We start from the raw sequence: 17,845 nt of genomic DNA, 5'->3' as shown, positions 1-17,845 counted from the left end.
GGCAAGGCTCGGCCCAGGCTGGGGGTCAGAGAGCCCTGTGAGGATGGGGCAGGCCGGGGCCACTCGGCCAGGTCCCCCAAGACTCCCTGCCCCTCCGCTCCCGGTCTGTTCAGCTGGGGTCTGGACGCACCCCTGGAGTCCAGAGGTCGGGGCCTTTGTCAGATTTGAAGCCAGGGGTGGGGTGAAGGTAGCGGGGACAGGGCCTGTAGCTGGCATGGGGAGCAGCCTCTCCCAGTGGGTCCTTGAGCCAGTCACTGCCCCTCTGGGGGCCTCCGTCTCCTCCTCTGGGAAGTGGAGGGAAATGATCAGCGGTGCAGGCCTCCCAGGGGGGTGCTACCATCCAAGGGAGGACAGGAACGCAAGGAGATTTGTGCCGGCTCCTCCTCGAGAGGTGAGGGGAGAGCAGTGATGACACGCAGATGACTCTGAGTCCTCAGGAGACTCCTGGAAGCAGGTGACATTCTCCTCACACTTTTCAGCTGAGGAAAGAGGGCCAGGGAGGCCTGGGCAGGCCCAAGGTCACACAGGACTGAGTCCTGGAGCTGGGGCTGGTCTAGAATCAGAGCACCCTGCAGTTTGGAGCAGCAGAGGCAGCAGGGGACTGGAGTCGATGGCCAGGGTCTGAGATCAGGGGCCTTGGGGGGACATGTGGAGGGGAGTATGGGCACACTGACCCTGTCTTCGGCCCCAACAGGAGGCGACCTCCGTGTTAAAGACTGCAGAGAGGGCACGCCAGGGAGCCCAGGAGAGGCAGTGGCAGCAGGTGAGGGTGACTGTGGGGGAGGGGCGTAGGAGTCAGAGGAGAGGGGGCGCCTCCTCCCAGCTGGAGGCCTCCCTCTGGAGAGGGGCCTTCCTCCTCAGGCGAATCTGCTGTGGCTGCCAAGCATGACGGGCCTGCAGTGGCAGTGAGCAGGAGGAGGCCTGGAAGGGCTGGCAGCAGGGCAGATTTGGGGTGGGGAAGGGCAGGGGCCACTGCCCCTGGGAGGGGCCAACAGCCAGCCCTGGTACTTGACTGATGGAGTTTGGTGTTCCTGGAGGGGAGCGGGGGAGAGAATTGTGTGTGTTGGGGTGTCCCGAGGATCCTAGGCTGCTCTAGTGGGGGCGTGGGGTGGGCAGGAGGCTGGGCTGAAGGGTTTCAGGGGAAAGTTCATGGGGGCACCTGAGAGCGGGAGCTCATCACCATGCCCATCCTGATGGCGGCACAGGGTGTCGTCCCCTCCCTGGTGACGTTCTTCCGTTCCGTGGAGCTGCTGGACGGTACAATGGAGGATTACGTGGAGGTGAGTGAGCCCGGAGGTGGGTCCAGGGGCTCAGGCTCCTGAGGGTGGGGAGGAGAGAGTCCTGTCCTGAGCCCTGAGCTCTCTTCATTTGGCAAAGGTCCTCTCAGCAGGGCCTCCAGCCTCGTGTGGGAGTTGGGGTGTCAGGCCCATCTCCCCAGTGGGTGATGCAGGCTCTGCATAAGCCACCGTCCAGGTTCCCTGGGCTGCTGAGGCTCAGAGCTGCCTGACTGTGTGGCCGCAGGAGGTGGTGTCTGAGCTGGACTCAGCCTCTCCCTCTGGCCCTGCCAGTGAGGGAAGAGAAGTCGGGCCCCTCCCAGTCAGGAAGCACATCAGCGGCTGAGCTGTCCCTTCCTGCCTGAGGCCTGAGTCTCCCTACGTGTCATCAGAGAGGGTTGGGTTACAAGGTCTCTTGCCTCAGTTGCTCTGTGCCCCCTGCTCTGGAGCCCAGAGACTGGCCCAGGTCCAAGTCTGGGCTCTGGATGGGCCTGCCCACTGACAGTAGTGCAGCATTGCAAGAGGTGTGGACGGGGGCTAGTACTGGCCAAGGGGGCTGTTTCTGATGGACTGCGGCTGTCTGCTTTCCAGGGCAATGTGCTCAACTGTCGGAAATGGAATGAGGTAAGCAGCTGCGGCCTCCCGGTGGGGAGGGTGGGGGTTGGAAATCAGAGACCCCCCAGGAGTGGGCAGGACCCCCTCTGGCCCAATCCCCAGGGTGGAACATTTATTTGCACAGTTCGATATACAGAGCTAGGGATCCTATGGCATTGGTGGGTGGGGGAAGGGCTGGCATCAAAGACTCCTTCCTGGAGGAGCTATTTTGAGCCAAGTGTGAGAGCAGGCAAGTCCTGACTGGAATCGCAGGGAGGGAGGGTTCCCAAGTGGGCAAAGGCCCCAGACTGGCCCCTTGCCCCCTTCCTCACCCCCTCCACGAGCCCTGCAGGGTCCCCCACTCAGGCCCTGTAGGCATCCTGTGCTTGCTCTGTCCTAGCAATTCAAACTGATGGAGGAGATCGAGCTGCTCCAGGAGGCTGCAAATCTGTACACCGTGCAGCCCGACAAGCACTTTGGGGCCTGGTTCCAGGCCGTGGAGCCCCTGAGCGAGGAGGAGAGGTGAGTCGGGTCAGGAGTTGGGGGAGGGCAGGGCAGAGTCTCTCTGCTGACCAGCTCCAGAGCCCATGTCCATGGCTCCATGGTCAGCCTCAGATCTGGTTGCATGGCGACCCCTGGGGCCCTTCGACTCCAGCTGCTGGCAGGCTCCAGGATGCACATGTGATGTGTGGCTCCTGAGAGCTCCCAGCTCTGCTCTGTCCTGTAGCTACAGCCTGTCCTGCCAGCTGGAGCCCCGATACCACTGGGTCAGAAAGATTCAACTCTTCTTCAAACACAAGAAGAACCGCTCAGGGCAGAGTGAGTGTCTAGACCGGCAGTGGCTGAATCCACGGGCTCAGGAAACATTCAGACTGAGTGTGGGCCTGGGGAGGCAGACAGCTGGCCCTGGGTTCCAGCTCCACTGCTGAGCAGTCCTGTCCTGGGCGGTTGCACTCACGTTCCTGGGATTGGTTTCCTCCTCTGTGAAATGGGTGACGCTAAATATCAGCCCCTGTGTCAGGGACAGATGGGGTGCTGTTGGCTGACTGAGCACTGAGCACAGGGCTGGAGCACAGAGCGCAGTGGGGGCCGGGATGGGGTGTGCACTGTGGTTCCAGGGCAGGCCACTCAGGAAATGCCTCTCTTTCTCCAGACACCAGACCCCCAACCAAGGGCCCAGTGGTGGTGGTCGATGACCCTCCTGAGACCAGCTGAGCTACAGCGGGGACACAGCGTTGACACTCAGGGTGCACAGGGCCACCTCCCCTGATTCTGATGAGGAGAACTTTGTGATCCGTTTCTGGGGGTCCCCTGTTGGCCGCGAGGGAAGGCACCAACCCCTCTTCTCCCTCCCCCCTTTTGCCCAGCACCTATTTCCCTATTTGGCGGGGCCATATTTTGTTGTCAATGGTAAATGCTCCGTTTGAGTATTATATTAAATTGTTGCTTCTTTCTAATCCTGGGAGTGGAGGTGTGAGTCTTTCGCTCGCAGCACTCATGGAAACCGGATCCAGAAACTCACATTCCTCCTCGAATTTAGAAATCTCCCAGAGTGAGCAGCTCAGTTTATGTGGAGAAGGGAGAAGTGCCAGTCCTCTCCCTGGCTACTGAACGACATGCCCAAGTCCCCCTCCTGCCAAGGACAGGATAATTGCAGTGTGGTTCACCCTGTCCAGGAGCAGAGATGGCCCCTCCGACCTCTTGGGACTAAGTGGTTGGAGGCGTTTTCTCAGCCAGAGCCACAACCACTAAGCTGGGCGTGTCTGTCAAACTAGCAGGTGCCTGTCCCTAGCACACGTCCTGCCCAGGACAGTGGCTGCCTTTCGACACTCTGCCGGAAGAGGGAACATTTTCCCGGTTTCTCTTGCACACAGATTAGGACCTTGTTTTCTGATTCAGTCTCCGGAATGGCTTCAGCTCTAAGTGGGGAAAATACCGTCAAAAGCTCAAAACGTGCACATAGAGAGGACGAGGCCAGAGGAAGGTCCTGTGGACATGGACCATGGGCAGGCAGGACTCTGCCTTCTCGGGCCCACTAGGGGCTCCCTGTTCACCTCTGACCTAGACTGGATCCCCCTGGGCTTCTGGTCCCTGACTCTGAATACCATTTCCTGCTTGTTGTCTATCCAAGGGGAAAGCTGTGGGATGCAGCTTTTAGGGCCTCAGCCAGGTCTCCCTCCATAAACCTAGTGCTCCCAACAATCTGTTCCAGAAAATATCACCAGAGACAACACTTTCCAACTCATCTTATGAGCCCAGTAGTACCCTAAAAGCAAAACTAGAGTTTAAAACTAGGGAAAACTTGAGAACAACAAGTCTCAGAAATGAGCAGTTACCGTTTTCTATGAAATATTAGAAAACTGAAGCCAACAATGTAAAACAATCATACACCAGGACAAAGAGGAAATTTTTTCAGGTATGCAAGTTTGTATCAGCATTCCAAAATTAAATCAATGTGATCCACCCTGTCATAGGCTAAAGGAGAAATTTATACATATATGTCAGTTGGTATGTGGGGGAAGTCATCAGATAGTACATATTAGATATGTCAGGTTCTTTCTCTATCAATTGCACCTCATTAAAGCTCTTACAAAAATGAACCTAGATATAGAATTTACACTTTCACAAACTTTTAGTAAATGGAACAGAGACCTAAATGTAATGCAAAACAATGCAACTTCTAAAAAGATTATGCAACAAACTCTAAGTGGACTCGAATCTGGAATTATGTTATTAAGATACAAACTGAAAATATAATCTAGGAAAAAAAACTGATGTTATACTTTATTTATTATTTTGGTATGGAAGGTTGACCCTGAGCTAACATCTGTGCCCATTTTCCTCTATTTGGCCTGTGGGATGCTGTCACGGCATGGCTTGACAAGCTGTGTGTAGGTCTACACCCAGGATCCGAACCTGTGAACCCCAGGCTGCCGAAGTGGAGTGCGTGAACTTCACCACTGTGCCAGCGGGCTGGCCCCAAGTTAGACTTTATTAAATTAAAAACTCCTGCTTTGTGGAAGGCAAAATCGATGAGTCAAAAGACAAATTACAGACTGGCAGACGATATTCGCAAAACAGATATATGATAAAGAAACTATGTCCAAGATATAAGTAAAGAATTCTTAAAAGTCAACCATAACAAAAAAATAAACAACCTTATTGAAAAATGGGCAAAAGACCTGAATATATCCCTCACCAAAGAAGACATACAGATGGCAAACGAGCCTGAGGACAGATGACCAACGCCACAGGTCATTCGGGAATTTCATATAATACCTCAATGAGATACTTCTACACATCTATTAGAACTGATAAATGCAGGAAACTGGAGCCCGGTTCCGGTGTATCTGACAGTTGGTTCCATGGTGTCTGGCAGGTGGTTCCTGTGTGTCTGGCATATGGTTCTGGTACATTCGAAAGTTGGTTCTGGCATGTCCAGCAGGTTGCAACAGTGTGTCTGGGACCTGATTCCATCCTGTCCGGTTGATGCTTTCAGAGTGTCCTGGCTTTGTTTCCGGCATGTCTTGCAATTAGTTCCCGCATGTCCGGTGGGTGATTCTGGCGTGTCTGGCAGATTTTCCAGCCTTTTCCAGAAATTGGTACTGGCGTATCCAGGACCTGGTTCCAGTGTATCCGGCAGGTGATTTTGGTTTGTCCGGCAGGTTGTTCTGGCGTGTTAGGATGGTGGTTCCAGCTTGTGTGGCAGGTGTTTGTGGCATGTCCGGCACCTGGTTCTGGCATATTTGGGAGGTGGTTTCAGTGTATCTGGTACTTGGTTCTGGGATATCCAACAGGTGGTTCCGAAGTGTGTGGCAGGTGGTTCCTGTGTGTCTGGCATGTGGTTCTGGTAGGTTCGGAAGATGGTTCCGGCCTGTCCGTTAGGTGCTTCCAGCATGTCTGGAAGTTGGTTCTGGCGTGTCAGACTCATGTTTCCAGTGTGTCCGGTGGGTGCTTACGGTGAGTCTGGTGGGTCATTATGGGATGTCTGTGTGGTGGTTCCAGAGTGTTTGGCGGGTGCTTTTGGCATGCCTGTCGGGTTTTTCCAGCATCTAAGGTGCCTGGTTCAAGCATATCCAGCAGGTGAGTTCTCAGCTTCCTAAAGAGCTGGAAGCAAGACAGTTTGTGGCTTGTCTCCCCTTGAGGGATGGAGGCAGTGCTTTCTGCTGTCCACCTCTCGAGCAATATAGGGCATGGTTGAGAGCAAATGGGCCTTTCTGACATAGGGGCTTTCTGACACTCTCTCCACGAGTGCACAAGGGCGGTTGGTTAAAAGCCTCTTGTCTCTATCCTCCTAAGCTTGTGGAATCACAATCATATGGGCCTTGGCCCCATTGCTTAAGGGGAAGATGTAGCCATTACCCCTGAGCCGGGTTGGCAAGAGGGAAATGTGGCAGAAGCAGAAGTTCTAAAGTAGCGAGTTAAGGGCTGGGAGGAAATAGCATTCAACTGCCTGTGTATGAGAGGTTCCCAGTATGCTGTAAGAGCACTGTGGAAAGCCACTTCTTTCTCAGCTTCCTAAAGAGCTGGAAGCAAGATGGTTCATGTCTTGTCTCCCCTTGAGGGATGGAGGCAGTGCTTTGTGCCTTCCACCTCTAGAGCAATGTAGGGCACGGCTGAGAGCAAAGGGGCCTTTCTTCCATAGGTGCTTTCTGACACTCTCTCCTCCAGTGCACAAGGGCGGTTGGTTAAAAGCCTATTGTCTCTCTCCTCCTAAGCATGTGGAAGCACAATCATTCAGGCCTCAGCCTCCTTGCTTAAGGAGAAGATGTAGGCATTTTGTCTGAGCCGGGTTGGCAAGATGGAAATGCCCCAAAAGCAGAAGTTCTAAAGCAATGAGTTAAGGGCTCCAAATAAACAGCATTTCAGGTGCCTTTGTATGAGATGTTCAAGGTACACTATAAGAACAGTGTGGAAAGTGAGTTCTTTCTCAGCTTCCTAAAGAGCTGGAAGCAAGATGGATTATTGCTCATCTCCCCTTGAGGGTTGGAGGCAGTGTTTTGTGCCTTGCAGTTTTAGGGCAATGTAGGACTCTGCTGAGCAAACTTGGCTTTTCTTCCATAGCTGCTTTCTGAACACTCTCTCCACCCATGCACAAGGGCAGCATGAGAGGTTGCCGGTATGCTGTAAGAGCACTGTGGAAAGCGAGTTTTTTCTTAACTTCCAAAGAGTGGTTGGTTAAAATCCTATTGTCTCTCTCCTCCTAAGCATGTGGAAGGACAATCATTCCTGCCTCAGCCGAATGATTTGGGCGGGTCTTGTGTGACCCACCTGCCTTAAATGCTGGAACCAACTGCTGGACACTTCAGAAGCATCATCTGGAAATGGTGGAACCACCCACCGCAGATGTGAGAATCAGGTCCAAAATGTGCCAGAGCACCTGCAGGACACACCAGAACCATCTGACTCAAACGCCAAAATCACCTGCTGGATACACAAGAACCACTTGATGGACACTTCAGAATCACATGACCGGCATGAAAGAACCATCTCTCAGAGTGCCAGAACCATGTGCTGGAAATGCCGTAACCACATCACTGACAGACATGAACCACCTGCTGGACACGCCTGAACCATCTGCTTCACTCGCCAGAACCACCTTCTGGACAAGCCAAAATCACCTGCTGGATACACTGGAACCAGGCCCCTTAGAAGCTGGAAAAAGCCAACAGACATGCCAGAAGCACCTGCCGCACACTCTGAAACCACAATACAGACATGCCTGAATGACCCGCCATACACACCAGAAGCACCCACCAGACACGCCAGAACCACCTGGAACCACCCGCCGGACACACTGGAACCATGGCACTGACACGCCAGAACAACCTTGCAGACATGCCAGAAGCACCCAAAGGACATGCTGGAACCATCTTCCGAACATACCAGAACCACATGCCAGACACACAGGAACCACCTGCCAGACACTTTGCAACCACCTGTTGGATATGCCGAGACCATGTGCCAGATACACTGAAACCACCTCCCGAATACACCAGAACCAGGTGCTGGCCATGCCACAAACACCTGCCAGACAAGCCAGAACCACCAGCCTAACAAGCCAGCACAACCTGCCGGACATGCCAAAATCACCTGCCGGATAAACTGGAACCAAGTCCTGGATACGCCAGAACTAATTTCCAGAAAAGGCCAGAACAACCTGCCAGGCAGCCTGGAATCCCCTGCCAGGCATGTGGGAACCAACTGTCAAACACGCCGGAACCAACACCTGGACACACTGAACGCACCAACCGCACACGAAGGAATCAGGGTCCGGACACACGGTAGCCACCAGCCGGACATGCCAGAACCACCTTCAGAACATACTGGAACCATATGCCAGACACACAGGAACTACCTGCCAGACACCACGGAACCAATGGTCAGATACGATGGAACCAGGCACCCAGTACGCTGAAGCCACCTGCTGAACACGCCCAAAAGCTGTGCTGGACATACCAGATCCATATGATGGATACACCAGAAACAGGTCCAGCACAGGCCAGAACCAGGTTCCAGAAACACCTGAAACAGCTGCCGGACACACCTGAACCAGCTCTTAGACCAGCCTGAACCACTAGATGGAGAATCCTGAACCACATGCCAGGCACACTGGAACCAGGTGCCCCACACGCCAGAACCACCTTCTGGACACGTCTGAACCACCTACAAGTCTTGTGAGAACCACCTGCCGGATACAGCAGATACAGGTGTCGCACACACCGAAACCAGGTGATGGACATGACTGACCACCTGCAAGACATGCCAGAACCAGGTGCCAGACACACTGGAACCACCTGCCAGACACCTCAAAATCCCCTGCTGGATATGACGGAACCCTGTGACACAAACGTCGGAATCATCTACCAGACATGCGGGGACCACCTCTTGGATATGCTGGAACCAGGTGCCTGATTCACTGAAAGTACCTGCCAGACACACCAGAACCAGGTGTCAGACACGCTTGGACAACCCACAGGACACGTCAAAATCACCTGCATGATACCCTGGAACCATGTGCTAGACATAACGGAACCACCTGCCAGATACACCAGAAACAGGCGCAGTACATGCCGGAACCAGGTGCCCCACACGACTGATTCACCTGCCGGACAAGACTCAACCATCTGCCGGACATGCCAAAACCACCTTCTGGGTGCACTGGAACAATCTGTGTGCACGCCTGAAACACCTGCCGCACAAGTGTGACCCATGTGCCTGACATGCTGTAACCAACTGGTGGACATGTTGGAACCATCATCTGGACACTCTGTAACCACTCACCACAGTCGTGAGAATCAGGTCCAGAACGCGCCGGAAGCACCTGCAGGAGAGGCCAGAACCACCTGACTCACACGCCGAAATCACCTGCCGAATATGCCAGAACCACTTGACGGACACTTGGGAATCACATGCAGGGCATGCCAGAACCACCTCTCAGATATGCCAGAAACACGTGCCAGACATGATGGAACCACTTTCTGGACAGACCTGAACCACCTGCCGAACACACCAGAACCACCTGCTTGACTCACCAGAACCACCTGCGAGACATGCCAAAATCACCTGCCGGATACACTAGAACCAGGCCCCTTAGATGCTGGAAAAACCCGACAGCCATGCTGGAACCAGCCTCTGCACACTCTTTAACCACCACACAGACATGCCAGAACGACCTGCCAGACACACCAGAAGCACCCACCAGACACACCTGGAAACACCTGCCGGACACACCGGAAACATGACTCTGACACACCAGAACCAACTCCCACACATGCCAGAAGCACCTAACGGACACATCAGAACCATCTTCCAAACGTACCAGAACCACATGCCAGACACACAGGAACCACCTGCCAGACACTTCGCAAACACCTGTTGGATATGCTGAGACTACGTGCCAGATACACTGAAACCAATGGTGAATATGCCAGAACCAGGTGTTGGACATGCCACAAAAACCTGTCAGACAAGCCAGAACCACCATCCTAACATGCTGGAAAAACCTGCCAGACATAACAAAATGACCTGCCAGATACACCAGAACCAGCTCCTGGATACACCAGAACCAATTTCTGGAAAAGGCTGGAACAACCTACCAGACAGACTAGAATCCCCCACCGCACATGCGGGAACCGAATGCCAGACATGCCGGAATCAACACCTGGACACTGTGAGCGCACCAACCACACACAACTGAATCAGGTCCTGGACACACAGTAGCCACCTGCCAGACACGCTGGAACCACCTTCAGAACATACCGGAACCACATGCCAGAGACACAGGAACCACCTGTCAGACACCATGGAACCAACTGTCAGATACGGAACCAGGCGCCCGGTACGCTGAATCCACCTGCTGAATACGCCAGAACCATGTGCCACACACGCAGGAACCATGTTATGGATACGCCAGGAACAGGTCCAGCACAGGCCAGATCCAGGTGCCAGACACGCCTGAAACAGCTGCCAGACACCCTTGAATCACCTTCTAGACCAGCCTGAACCACTTGACAGAAAATCCATAACCTGGTTCCAGTGTGCCCAGAATGTGGTTACGGTATCCGGTACCTGATTCTGCCATATGTGAGAGGTGATTCTGGCATGTCTGACAGTTGGTTCTGGGATGTCAGGCTCGTGCTTCCACCGTGTTTCACGGGTGGATCAGTGCTGTCCAGCACGTGGATCAGTTGTGTCTGGTGGTGGGTTGCAGCATATCTAGGGGTCGTTGCAGTGTGTCCAGAAGGTCGTTCTGTCGTGTCCAGCATGTGGTTATGGCGAGTCAAGCAGGTGGTTCCAGCGTGTACGGCAGGTGGGTCAGGCATGTCTGTCAGCTGGTCGAGGTGCCTCTGCCAGATGGTCCAGGCATGGCTGTCCCCTGACCCAGGCATTTCTGAAATGTGGTTCTGACGTGTCCGAATGATGTTTGGGCATGTCCTGCATGTGATTCAGTCCTCTCCGGGAGGTGCTTTGGGGTTGTCCGGCAGGTGGTCCGGGTGTATCCAGGAAGTGGTTCGGCATAGCCGGCGTGTCCTTTGAGAATGTCTAGCCTGGGGTTCTGGCATATCCCACAGGTGGCTCCAGCGTGTCTTGCACCTGGATGTAGCGTGTTCGGCTTCCAGCATGTCCACCAGATGGTTCCAGCTCATCCTAAAGGTGGTTACGACGAGTTCATCAGGTGGTTCAGGCTTGTCCATCACTTGGTTCAGTCGTGTCCAGGACCTGGTTCCAGGATGTGCAACACCTGTTTCTGGTGTATCCAGTAGGTGGCTCCAGGGTGTCCTGCAGGTGGTTCAGTTTTGTCTGGCACCTCATTTCGGTGTGTGCGACACCTTTTTCTAGCACATCTGGCAGGTGATTCTGGCATGTCTGGCAGGTGGTACTTGCATGTCTGGCAAGTGTTTTGGGCATGTCCAGCAGGTTTTTCTGGCCTTAGGGCACCAGATTCCGCCGTGTCCAGCAACTGGTTCTGGCATATCCAACAGGTGTTTCCGGCATGTCTGGTAGGTGTTTGCGGTGTGTCTGGCAAGTGGTTCTGTTACATTGGTAAGGTGTTTGAGCATTTCCAGTGGGTACCTCCAGGGTGTCCAGCAGTTGGTTCAGACGTGTGTGGCTGGTGCTTCTGGCATGCCTGTGTGGTGGTTCTGAAGTGCCTGGCTGGTGTGTCTGGGGTGTCTGGCAGTTGATTCCCACGTGTCTGGCAGGTGATTCCAGCGTGTCTGGCAGGTGGCTATGGTGTGTCCGGGACCTGATTTCGTCATGTCAGGTGGTGGGTTAGCATGTCTGGGTGGTGGTTCTGGCATGTCCATCAGTTGATTTTGACATTGAAGTTGGTTCTGGTGTATTCAGGACCTGGTTATGGCATATCCAGCAGGTGATTTCAGCTTGTCCTGCCTGTTGTCTGGCGTGTCTGGCGGGTGGTTCTGGCATGCCCGGCAGGTGGTTGTGATGTGTTTGGCATCTGCTTCTGGCGTATCCTGCATGTGGTTTTACAGTGTCCGGCACCTGGTTCTGCCATGTCCGACAGGTGGCTCCAGTGTGTCAGGCAGGTGTTTCTGGGATGTCAGGCAGGTGGTTCTGGTGTGTCCAGCTCGTGGTTCAGCTATGTTTGGCAGGTGGATCAGTGCTGTCCAGCAGGTGGATCAGTCATGTCCGGTGGTTGGTGGCAGCATATCCAGGGGTGGTTCCAGCGTGTCAAGAAGGTGGTTCCGTTGTGTCCAGCAGGTGGTTCTGGCATTTCCAGAAAGTGGGTCCACTGTGTGCAATGGGTGATTCTGCCGGTTCCTGCACATGATTCCAGCGTCTCCAGGACCTGATTCTGGCATCTCCAGTGCATGGTTCCAGACTGTCTGGGTGGTGGTTCCGAGGTGCCCAGCTGTTGGTTCCAGCATGTCAGGCAGGCAGTTCAGGTTTTTCCAGTGGATTGTTTCAGTATGTCCAGCGGGTAGTTCAGGTGTGTCTGGCAGGTTGTTCAAGCATGTCTGTCAGGTGGTCCAGTTGCATCTGGCACTTGGTCCTGGCATGGCCGTCCCATGTTCCAGGCATTTCTGAAACGTGGTTTTGATGTGTCTGAAATGTGGTTTTGCCTGTCTGGCATCTGATACATTCCTCTTCAGGAGATGTTTTGGGGGTGTCCGGCAGGTGGTCTGGGTGTTTCCAGGAAGTGGTTTGGCATGTCTGGCATGTCCTTCAATTATGTCTTGCCTGTGTTTCTGGCGTGTCCAGCAGGTGGTTACAGTGTCTCTGGTACCTGGCTCCTATGAGCGCAGCAGGGGCTTCCGGCATGTCTAGCAGGTGGAGCCACCTGCTGGAAATGCCGGAAACAGGCACAGCCGGACACACCAGAACCACCTTAAGAATGTACCAGAACCACATGTGAGACACACAGGAACTACCTGCCAGACACCATGGAAACAACTGTCAAATATGCCGGAACCAGGGGCCCGGTACGCTGAAGCCACCTGCTGAATACACCAGAACTATGTGCCGGACACGCTGGATCCATGTGATGGGTACACCAGAAACAGGGCCAGCACAGTCCAGAACCAGGTGCCGGACACACCTGAACCACCTCCTAGACCAGCCTGAACCACGTGATGGACAATCGGAACCACATGCCGGGCACACCAGAACAAGTTGTCCAACATGCCAGAACCACCTGCTCGACACTCCTGAACCACCACTCAGTCTTGTGAGAACCACCTGCTGGATACACCAGAAACAGGTGTTGCACATGCCAAAACGAGGTGCTGAACATGACTGAACCATCTGAAAGACATGCGAGAACCAGATGGCAGACATGCTGAAACCACCTGCAGGACACGTCAAAATCCCCTGCCGGATACAGGGAAACCATGTGCCGCACACGCCAGAATCACCTACCAGACATGCCAGGACCACCTGTTAGATATGCCAGAATCAGGTGCCTGATTCATTGAAACTACCTGCCGGACATGCCAGAACCAGGTGTCAGACATGCTTGGACAACCCACATGACACGTTAAAATCACCTGCATGATACCCCGGAACCATGTGCCAGACATAATGGAACCACCAGCTGGACACACCAGAGCCACCTGCCGGATATGCCAGAAACAGGCACAGCACATGCAGGAACCAGGTGCCCCAGATGACTGATCCACCTGCCAGACAAGTCTGAACCATCTGCCGGACATGCTGAAACCACCTTCTGGATGTGCCTGAACCATCTGTGGCACACGCTGGAACCACCCACCGGACATGTGTGATGCACCTGCCTGACAAGCTGGAACCAGCTGTCAGACACATAAGGACCATCATCTGGGCACTCTAGAACCACCCACCACAGACATGAGAATCAAGTCCAGAATGCGCCAGAAGCAACTTCAAGACATGCCAGAACCTCCTGACTCACATGCCAAAATCACCTGCCAGATATGCCAGAACCACTTGACGGACACTCCGGAAGCACATGCCAGGCATGCCTGAACCACCTCTCAGATATGCCAGAGCCATGTGCTGGACATGCCAAACCACCTCCCAGACACACCTGAACCACCTGCTGCACATGCCTGAACCACCTGCCAGATATGCTGGGACCAGACCCCTTAGACGCTGGAAAAGCCTGACAGACATGCTGGAACCACCCACCGGACACACCAGAACCACCTGGAACCACCCACCAGACACACTGGAACCATGACTCTGACATGCCAGAACCAGCTCCCGGACATGCCAGAAGCACCCAACAGACATGCCATAACCATCTTCCAAACCTACCAGAACCACATGCCAGACACACAGGAACCACCTGCCAGACACCAGGGAACCAACTGTCAGAGATGCCGGAACCAGGCGCCTGGTACCCTAGAGCCACATGCCAAATATGCCAGAACCATGTGCCGGACACGCCGGAACCATGTCATGGATACACCAGAAACAGGTCCAGCACAGGTCAGAACCAGGTGCCGGACATGCCTGAAACAGCTGCTGGACACACAAGAACCACCTGCTAGACCAGCCTGAACCACTTGACGGACAATCCAGAACCACATGCCAGGCACACCAGAACCAGGTGCCCAACATGCCAGAACCACCTGCTGGACATGCCTGAACTACCTGCCTGTCTAGTGAGAATCACCTGCCAGATACACCAGAAACAGGTGTCGCACACACCAAAACCAGGTGCCGGACATGACTGAACCACCTGCAAGACACGCCAGAACCAGCTGCCGCACACACTGGAACCACCTGCCGGACAATTCGAAATCACCTGCCGGATATGCCGGAACCATGTGCTACACATGCCGGAATCACCTATCAGACATGCCGAGATCACCTTTTTACTATACCGGAATCAGCTGCCTGATTCGCTGAAAGTACCTGCCAGACATACCAGAACCAGGTGTCCGATACGCCTGGAAAAACCACAGGACACGTGTAAGTCATCAGCATGATACCCTGTAACCATGTGCCAGACATAAGGGAACCACCTGCCGTATATGCCAGAAACAGGCACAGCACACGCCGGGACCAGGTACCCCACACGACAGATCCACCTGCCGGACGAGACTGAACCATCTGCCAGACACGCCGAAACCACCTTCTGGGTGTGCAGGAACCTGTGGCACACGCCGGAACCACCTGCTGAACTTCTGTGACCCCCCCCGCCTGAGATGCTGGAACCAACTGTCAGACACGTTGGAACCATCATCTGAATACTCAGGAACCACCCACCTCAGACGTGAGAATCAGGTCCAAAACTCACAGGAAGCACCTGCAGGACACACCAGAACCACCTGCTTCACATGCCGAAATCACCTGCCGGATACGCCAGAACCACTTGACGGACACTCCGGAATCACATGCTGGGAATGACAGAACCAACTCTCAGATATGACAGCATCACGCGCCAGACATGCTGGAACCACCTCCCCGAAAGACATGAACCACCTGCTGGACACGCCTCAACCACCTGCTGAACATACTGGAACCACCTGCTTGACTGGCCAGAATCACCTGCCAGACACACCAAAATCACCTGCCAGATACCCTGGAACCAGGCCCATTATACACCAGAAAAAAGTGACAGACATACCAGAACCACTTGCTGGACACTCTGGAACCACCACACAGACACGCCAGAACAACCTGCCAGACACACTGGAAACACCCAATGGACACGCCAGAACCACCTGGAACAACCAGCTGGAGACACTGGAACCATGACTCTGACACACCAGAACCAACTCCCGGAAATGCCAGAAGCACCAAAAGCACACACCAGAACCATCTTCCAAACATACCAGAACCACATGCCAGACACTTCGGAACCACCTGTTGGATATGCCGCAACCACGTGCCAAATACCCTGAAAACACCTGCCAAATACACCAGAACCAGGTGCCAGACAAGCCACAAACACCTGCCACACAAGCCGGAACCACTAGCCTAACACACTAGAACAACCTGCCGGACACTCCAAAATCAGCTGCGGGATACAGCAGAACCAGGTCCTGGATATGCCACAACCGATTTCCGGAAAAGGCTGGCATAACCTGCCGGACATATGTGGGAACCAACTACCAGACACGCCGGAACAAACACCCGGACACTCTGAAAGTACCAACAGCACACGACGGAATCAGGTCCCGGACACACGGTAGCCAGCTGCCGGACACGCGGGAACCACCTTCAGAACGTGCAGGAATCACCTTCAGAACATAGTGGAACCACATGCCAGACACACAGGAACCAACTGTCAGAAACACCAGAACCAGGTGCCCGGTACCCTTAAGCCACATGCTGAATATGCCAGATCCATGTGCCAGACACCCCAGAACCGTGTGATGGATACACCAGGAACAGGTCCAGCACAGGCCAGAACCAGGTGCCGGACACACCTGAAACAGCTGCCGGACACACTTGAACCACCTGCTAGAACAGCTTGAAACACTTGACGGACAATCTGGAACCACATGCCCTGCACACTGGAACCATGTGCCCGACATGCCAGAACCAACTGCTGGACATGCCTGAACCCCCTGCCATTCTAGTGAGAAGCACCTGATGGATACACCAGAAACAGTATTGCACACACCAAAACCAGGTGCTGGACACGACTGAATCACCTGCAAGACATGCCAGAACCAGGTGCTGGACACACTGGAACCACCTGCTGGACACTTTGAAATCCCCTGCTGGATACGCCAGAACCATGTGCTGCACAAGCCGGAATCACCTACCAGACATACCGGGACCACCTAATGCATACGCCAGAACCAGGTGCCTGATTCCCTGAAACTACCTGCCTGACATGCCTGGACAACCCACAGGAAACGTCAAAATCACCTGGATGATACCCCGGAACCAGATGCCAGACATAACGGAACCACCTGCCTGACGCGCCAGAGCCACCTGGCAGATACACCAGAAACAGGCGCAGCAAACACCGGAACCAGGTGCCCCACACGACTGATCCACCTGCCATACAAGACTGAACCATCTGCCAGACATGCCGAAACCACCTTCCGGATGCGCGGGAACCGTCTGTGGCACACGCCGGAACCAGCTGCCGGACATGTGTGACCCACCTGCCTGACACACTGGAACCAACTGGGGGACACGTTGTAACCATCATCTGGACACTCTGGACCACCCAACGCAGATGCGAGAATCAGGTCTAGAAAGTGCCAGAAGCACCTGCAGGACACGCCAGGACCACCTGACTCACATGCCAAAATCACCTGCTGGATATGCCAGAGCCAATTGACGGACACTTTGGAATCACATGCCGGACATGCCAGAACCACCTCTCAGACATGCCAGAACCACCTGCCGGACAAGCCAGAACCACCTGCCTGACACGCTGGAGCAATCTGCTGGATGTGCCCAAATGACCTGCCGCATATGCCAGAACCAGGTCCTGTAAAAACCTGCCGGACATGCTGGACCCACCAGATGGACACGCTGAAACTACCAACCCAATATTGGCGGTCCCGCATCTGGTTCCACCATGTCTGGCAGGTGCTTGCGGCGTGCCAGGACCTTATTCTACTGTCTCCAGTGGGTGGTTCCAGAGTGTCCTTGTGGTGGTTCTAATGTGTCCGGCAATTGGTCCCAGCATGTCAGGCAGGTGGTTCAGGCGTTTCCAGGAGGTGCTTTGGGGCGTCTGGCAGGTGGTCCGGGTGTGCATGGCACCTGGCTCCGGCGTGCTCAGCAGGTGGTTGGGTGATGTTCACCAGATGTTTCTGGTGCATCCTGAAGGTGGTTATGGAATATCCGGCAGGTGGTTCAATCATGTCCAGCAGCTGGTTCAGTCTTGCTCAGCAGGTGGTTCAGTCGTGTCCAGCACCTGCTTCTGGCATGTTCAACACCTGTTTCTGGCATATCCGGCAGGTGGTTCTGGCATGTCCGGTAGGTAGTTCAGTCATGTCCAGCAGGTGGTTCAGGCTTGTCCGTCACTTTGTTCGGTCATGTGCAGCACATGGTTCCAGTGT

The 17,845-nt window shown here is 54.3% G+C and overlaps 1 protein-coding gene across 1 annotated transcript; it reads left to right on the top strand.

Annotated features, from left to right (window-relative positions):
- The first annotated feature begins 1,135 nt into the window (after positions 1 to 1,135).
- Positions 1,136 to 3,325, top strand: LOC138923242 (ral guanine nucleotide dissociation stimulator-like). Its single transcript, XM_070261172.1, has 5 exons — positions 1,136 to 1,280; positions 1,866 to 1,898; positions 2,269 to 2,390; positions 2,596 to 2,687; positions 3,022 to 3,325. Exons 1-5 carry the CDS (start codon positions 1,182 to 1,184, stop codon positions 3,081 to 3,083), a joined length of 408 nt encoding a protein of 135 aa, XP_070117273.1. The 5' UTR covers positions 1,136 to 1,181; the 3' UTR covers positions 3,084 to 3,325.
- The last annotated feature ends 14,520 nt before the right edge of the window (positions 3,326 to 17,845 follow it).

The sequence above is a fragment of the Equus caballus genome, chromosome 2 (genome assembly GCF_041296265.1).
Source record: "Equus caballus isolate H_3958 breed thoroughbred chromosome 2, TB-T2T, whole genome shotgun sequence".
In the NCBI taxonomy this organism is placed as follows: Eukaryota; Metazoa; Chordata; class Mammalia; order Perissodactyla; family Equidae; genus Equus; species Equus caballus.
This window is presented reverse-complemented; position numbering and strand designations above follow the sequence as displayed.